We start from the raw sequence: 5,802 nt of genomic DNA, 5'->3' as shown, positions 1-5,802 counted from the left end.
GTCCCCTCCTGCAGGACCCAGCCACCCCTCCTGCAGCCGGTCCCGCTGCCACAGGACACCGAGCACTTGCACCGGACAGAGCCACGAGCGCTCTGACCCCACCTGGGGCACCGACACTCGGGCAGAGTCACGCTGCCCCAGCCCCAGTGCCTGCTGCAGGACCAGTACTGCCCGTTTGCAGAGTGGAGAACCTTCCCTTCAGTTGGAAAACCATCCCACACAGCCCGCAGGGACCAGCCGGGCGCCAAGGAACAGCTACGGGCACTTTAACCTCTTTTATTTTTTCCCAGCTGGGCAGGTTGCAAGCAGGCAGCGTCTCTGGCTTCCTCCCAGTACATCCTGATCTTGCTTAAGCCCCCCCCGCTGGCTAATTCCTGCACAGGGACAGGCAAATACTGGGCTTAAAGAGGCCAGCATCTCCCAAAGGCACCAGGGAAGGGTCCCCAAGCAAACGGCCGTGGCACGGGCACCGACCGCACCGGCAGCAGGGGTTTACCGCGGATGCTCAGCTGCTGAGGACAGGATGAACCCACCTGGGACACGGGCGATGGGCTGCAGCCTCTCACACCGCCTTATTTTAAAGGCAGCCCAGCTGAGCAACACCACTGCCCAGCTCTGGGATGAAGGAATGAACAATAAATGCGTCTTTTTTTTTCCCCCCAAAGCTGGATGTTCAGCTCCCGCTGCAGCTCTGCACAGTAACGGGAAGCAAACAGGGTCACTCTTGATCAAAAACTTGCTGGTGGATGAAAAGCTGCCAGGAATGGCTCTTTCTGCCTTGGAGCATCACAGAAATAAAACCTGCAGCTGCGTTTTCCTTCTGAGGGCTGGCCAAACGAGGAGCTCGCTCTGGCTCTGCCAGCCCACTGCAGCCATTTTTCTGCAGCTGCGTCCCCGCAGGATGCTCCCCTGGATGGGGTGAAGTGGGGCAGCGGGAGCCTGCAGGGTCTGCTCGGGAATGGGGAGAGGAAAGGGCTGCTGCAGAAGGGGAAAGGGGAAGTAAAAAATAAATTAAAAATTACAAATATTGTGGCCGCGGGCTGCGAGATAACCTTGCCAGGGCTGGGTGCTGTTCAGACAGCGGGCAGAGCAGTGCAGGGGGCATGGGGGGGGTGTTTTCTCACCGTGACCATTTTTAAGATTTTAGAGGTGTTCTGTTTGACATGGGGGTCCAACCAAGACCCTCCCATGTTGTCTGGAAATAAAGAAGCTATCAAAAGAGAATGGGTGAGACGGGTCTCCCTTCTCTCGCTGGTCACATCACAACCAGCCGGAGCATCTAACAACCCTAAATGCAAAACCCATTTCAAAAGGGAGGAAAAAACCCAGGAAACTCAACGCTTAAGAACTTGGTGGGGTGGGGTGGGGTTTGGGGTTTTTTTTGTGGCTTTGTTTTAAATCAAAAGCTCTTTATCCTACCTGGTCCCATAACGCTGCGGCCACTTGGTCTATGACTGCGCCCAGTTCTCTGTACTCCCCAGAGTATCTGATATAAGCCCAGGTGCACAGCGTGATCAGGGTCAGGCCCATGATCATGTTGCACAGGCTGGCTATGATGTCCAAGCCAATGAAGCCGGTCACTCCAGCTATCACGTAAGTGATGAAGATAACCACAAAGAGCGTGGCGGGGGTACGGGCGGCGTGGAAGATGTTCTTGCTGTCGTTGTGCTTGATGTACTGGATGTAGAGCTCATCTATCTCAGTCTCCAGTTGCTGGAGGTAGCGACGGCTGAATTCCTCCCCACCCATCTTCTTCACCCCGCGGAACAGCTTCACAGCCTCCTCCTTCAGCTCCACGTGTTTGCTCTGGAGGTCACTGGGTGCAAGGAAGGGTTTGTCTCCACCACAGACCTGCGCAGAAAACAGTGTCCCATCACTCCAGAAACCTCGGCACGCGCTGCTCTGCCGTGCAAAGCACTGGAATCAGGGCTCGGCAGGCTCCTGTTTGGCACAGATCGCTAGATCCTGCAGGAAAACCTCCACAACTGTGCTGTCCACCTGGGACAGCTCTGCAAGGTGCAGGGTAAAACTGGGCAGTGGGTGTCTGAACTGGGAACCTGCATCCCACAGCTCCCCTACAAAATTCGCCAGGATCTTGGGCAACACGGATGGCTGAGCTACACTGACTGGCAGGACCCTGAACCCCAGCACTTTCCAGTGCTGGAAACTCCGCAGCATTTTCCTTCTGCCTCAGAGTATGGACACATTAGTTTTAAAGCCCAGAGCAGTCCACAGGCAGTTTGGCCACACAGCTCCACCTCCCGTTGCTGCCAACAGGCAGCGATCTCCCATCCTGGTGAACAGAGCGGGAGCCTGGAAGTGGCTGGAGACAGGCTTGGGGTCTGAGCTTCACTTTAAAACATCACAACCATAGAACCACACGATGGTTTGGGTTGGAAGGGACCTTAAAGCCCATCCAGTGCCACCCCCTGCCATGGGCAGGGACACCTCCCACCAGCCCAGGTTGCCCAAAGCCTCATCCAGCCTGGCCTTGAACCCCTCCAGGGATGGGGCATCCACAGCTCCTCTGGGCAACCTGGGCCACTGCCTCACCCCCCGCACAGGAAAACATTTCTTCCTCACATCTCATCTCAATCTCCCCTCTTTCAGCTTCAAACCGTTTCCCCTCGTCCTGTACCTGCACCCCCTGATCCAGGGTGCCTCCCCCAGAGCTGAGAGCTGGGCTGTCAGGGCAGGACGCAGGTGCCAAGCCAGTTGTAACGACTCTGTCCCCTAACTAGCACCAGCCACAGCACAGGTCACACGGTCACGCAGCGCTGCCACCCCACTAAATCCCATTTTTGGGTTGCATTCACCCACGCTGGGGAACTCTGGGAAGAGGGTTCAAATTCAGCAGGGTGTGCTCTGGAAAAAGCTGCCACCAGATCAAACGGTGACCATTTGTCTGTCACCCTCCCGGTCCTGCCGTGATACCCGGATGGGGCATCGCTCTCCTCCAGCCTGCGACAAAGCCACTTTTCCACCACGAACACAGGACAGACCCTCCTTGGGACCCCGAACACGCAGCACCATAAGCAGACCTGGCCAAGTCCATGCAGGATGTTTTCTACCAGGTTTCCCCATGAGGACAGAAGAGCCAGGAGACACGAGCACTGTGAAACGAGGTGCTAAGCACCACCTACCTCTTCCATCCTCCTGCTGTAGGTGTCTTTGGCAGTGGCAACTGCTGCTAAGTTGTTGGCTTCTGCTGTGGCCTGCAAGAAAGGCAAGAGGGGTACAAAGTTTAGCTGCACAGAGTTAAGAAGTGTAATCGCAGAGAGGATCAGCCACTGGCCGCCTGGATACCCACGGCCAGGACATGGACGGTATTCTGGCGCAGGCATCCAGAATTAAACAGCTCCCGTGTTTTAGCCAAGCGGACTCTCCCCAGCTCTGACCAACACCAAATAAGATCATCCCCTATTTACACATCCAGTCTCCTCAATCCCTCCAGGCAAAAGCCTGCATGAAGAGAAGGATTCCTGCCCTCCAAGCCAAAGCAACGAAAACTTTGGCTTCGGCTGTGGGAAACCAGCAAGAAAACAGATAAAAGGCTCAGTCATATGTAAACAGCTACAGCTGCAACCTCCCGCAAAGCCATCTGGCTCAGCAGCCCAGCAGCCGCTGCGCACGTGTGGGGCTGTGTCACCTCCGTGTGCGGCCCCACCGCAGCCAAAGGCGACGTTATTTACCTGCGGGGGAATACTTCAGCTAAGCTGGCTGATGTTGTGTGTCACCACAGCCCGGCCGAGGCACACAAGCCGTGCTGTCGCAATTGCTGGGCCACATCGGACTTGTGGCTGCCAAATAATTCCAAGAGGGCTGTTTCTTGGGTTGTTACAATAAGGCATTTGAAATAAAATCCCAGAATTGCTGTGCTAGCTGGATACTTCTGACAACTACCTGGAAATCAGTGGTAATGCCAGTGCAGGAGCGCCTGCCAGCTGACAGCTCACATTCACGTACCTGCAGCATGGACTTGGGGTGTGGCAGTTCTTCCCCTTGGTAGATCTTTATGTATGCCTGCAAAAAACAACGCACGGAAAATGCAATCACATTGACTGCAGCATACACGAGCAATACGCAAACACCCCCACCCAGTTACAGACACGGCTTCAACAGGATGGTGAAAGCACAGAAAAGGAGGACGCTCCTGGCACAAGACGGCCTCGGCAGGGGATGCTCTGTCGGAAAACGCTACGTAACGTGGCTCGAGGTCGACTCCCTGGGTGGCCTGGGTCGGTCGCTCAAGGCTCTTGCTCCACCACTTACACTACCATCAGATTTGCACCTACCTCCGTCCTTCGGTGAAGGAGAAGGAGCCAGAGTTAGGTAGCCCTGGAGAGTAGGTGGTGAGGCTACGTCCCAGTAGTCATGACAACAAAAATAAGCTTTTTCCAAAGGCAATGGGAATACAGCCCTCAGTCTACCTCCCTCTGGTCCTCAGCTCTCTGGGGAGGGGGGGAAACCAGCCCTGCCCATTCTTGGGCTCACTGTGTGGCCAAATATGTGACAGCAAGGTGTTTACTTTCTGCAGCGATGGGAGGCAGGACTATCAGCTAGACCACGAACATTTCCTCCAGCCATCGAGTGCTGGCCTGCCTGCTGCTGCTTTCCCCTTTAACTGCAGCCAAAGCTCAGGCATGCCATGGATTAACAAACCCCATTTCTCTTAAGTAAGGCAATACCTTAAAATACTCCACAAGGCCTCGACAGGTGATATGGTTTCCATTGATCTCCTTCACATCCAGGCTCTCAGGACTAAGAAGCCACGGAATCAAAATCTTCAAGTTCTTGATGAACTCATCGTCTATTTCTGGAAACAAAACCCAAGGTCATCAGTACCAGTCCTCTGGCAGACTTGGGCTTCAGTGTCCACTTGCACGAAACAAGAGTCAAGCCAGAGACTCTGACACCCTATAATTTGGTGATGTGAGCACTCAGGAACAATCACGGCCCGAGTTAAGTTGTTCACCCACGGACAGAATATACAGCTGTGCATGCATCCACAAAGCAGCTTCACGGTCTCAATGTACACTCTCCGTGTACGCTGCACCATCAGGTGTCCGTGGTGCAGGTACCAGGAACGGACACGATCTCTGCTCCTACCAGCCCGTCCCCACTGCCAAAGCAGAGAGCTGTGGGCTGCTCGTGTCACTTCAACAGAGGCAGACTCATTTCCTAACAGCCATTCTTATGGCTTCATAGTGTCTGCTGTCCATTTTCTGCCATTTACATTAGAGCGCACAAGGCTGGAGACAGAAAAAACAATGCAACGTCCAGGTGTTTGGGAGGTAAGGGGAGAGGGGAAGTCTCCCCACATTTCTTCCATCTGAGAACAAAAAGGGAACAAGAAAAATGGTGTCAAGAAGCTGCTGCCAACTCCGGTGCCAGTTCTGCAGGAATCACTCGCTCAGTATACTCAGCACCTGAAATGAAGGGGGAACTAGCAGAGATCAGCGCAGTTTCCAGCAGTGTATCTCCCCCCCATTGGCTCGCTGTCCTGCTCGCTGGTTGGCACAGAGTTTGCCAGAACAAGTCTGATCACTAGCCAGGCAAAAACAGAGAAAAAGTAACTTCTTTCTGCCTGCTAATTTATTTTAAGTGACTAATGGAACAGTTTATTGCTAAGATTGCAAGCAGCCTGGAACCAGCGATGCTGGCAAGCAGGTGGTCCACAAAAAACAACTAAAAAAATCTGCAGAGTGTGGCTTCTTTCAGGGTGGAGAACCTTATCACGGCTTTTTTTACGTTTCCCTTTTTTTTTTTTTAACCTCTCAAACAAAGTCTGCCCTTTAGGGA

At 53.9% G+C, this 5,802-nt stretch overlaps 1 protein-coding gene across 1 annotated transcript in view; it reads right to left on the bottom strand.

Annotated features, from left to right (window-relative positions):
- LOC104467793 (atlastin-1-like) overlaps nt 1-5,802 on the bottom strand; it is a gene marked incomplete at its 5' end in the record, with an annotated part of 18,791 nt that overhangs the window by 2,518 nt on the left and 10,471 nt on the right. The window contains 4 exon segments of the mRNA XM_010081696.1: nt 1,420-1,851; nt 3,144-3,215; nt 3,967-4,023; nt 4,689-4,816. Coding sequence (XP_010079998.1) covers nt 1,420-1,851; nt 3,144-3,215; nt 3,967-4,023; nt 4,689-4,816 — 689 coding nt within the window.

The sequence above is a fragment of the Pterocles gutturalis genome, unplaced genomic scaffold (genome assembly GCF_000699245.1).
Source record: "Pterocles gutturalis isolate BGI_N339 unplaced genomic scaffold, ASM69924v1 scaffold39799, whole genome shotgun sequence".
NCBI classification, from domain to species: domain Eukaryota; kingdom Metazoa; phylum Chordata; class Aves; order Pterocliformes; family Pteroclidae; genus Pterocles; species Pterocles gutturalis.
Note: the sequence above shows the minus strand (reverse complement) of the source record. Positions and strands in the feature narration are given on the sequence as shown.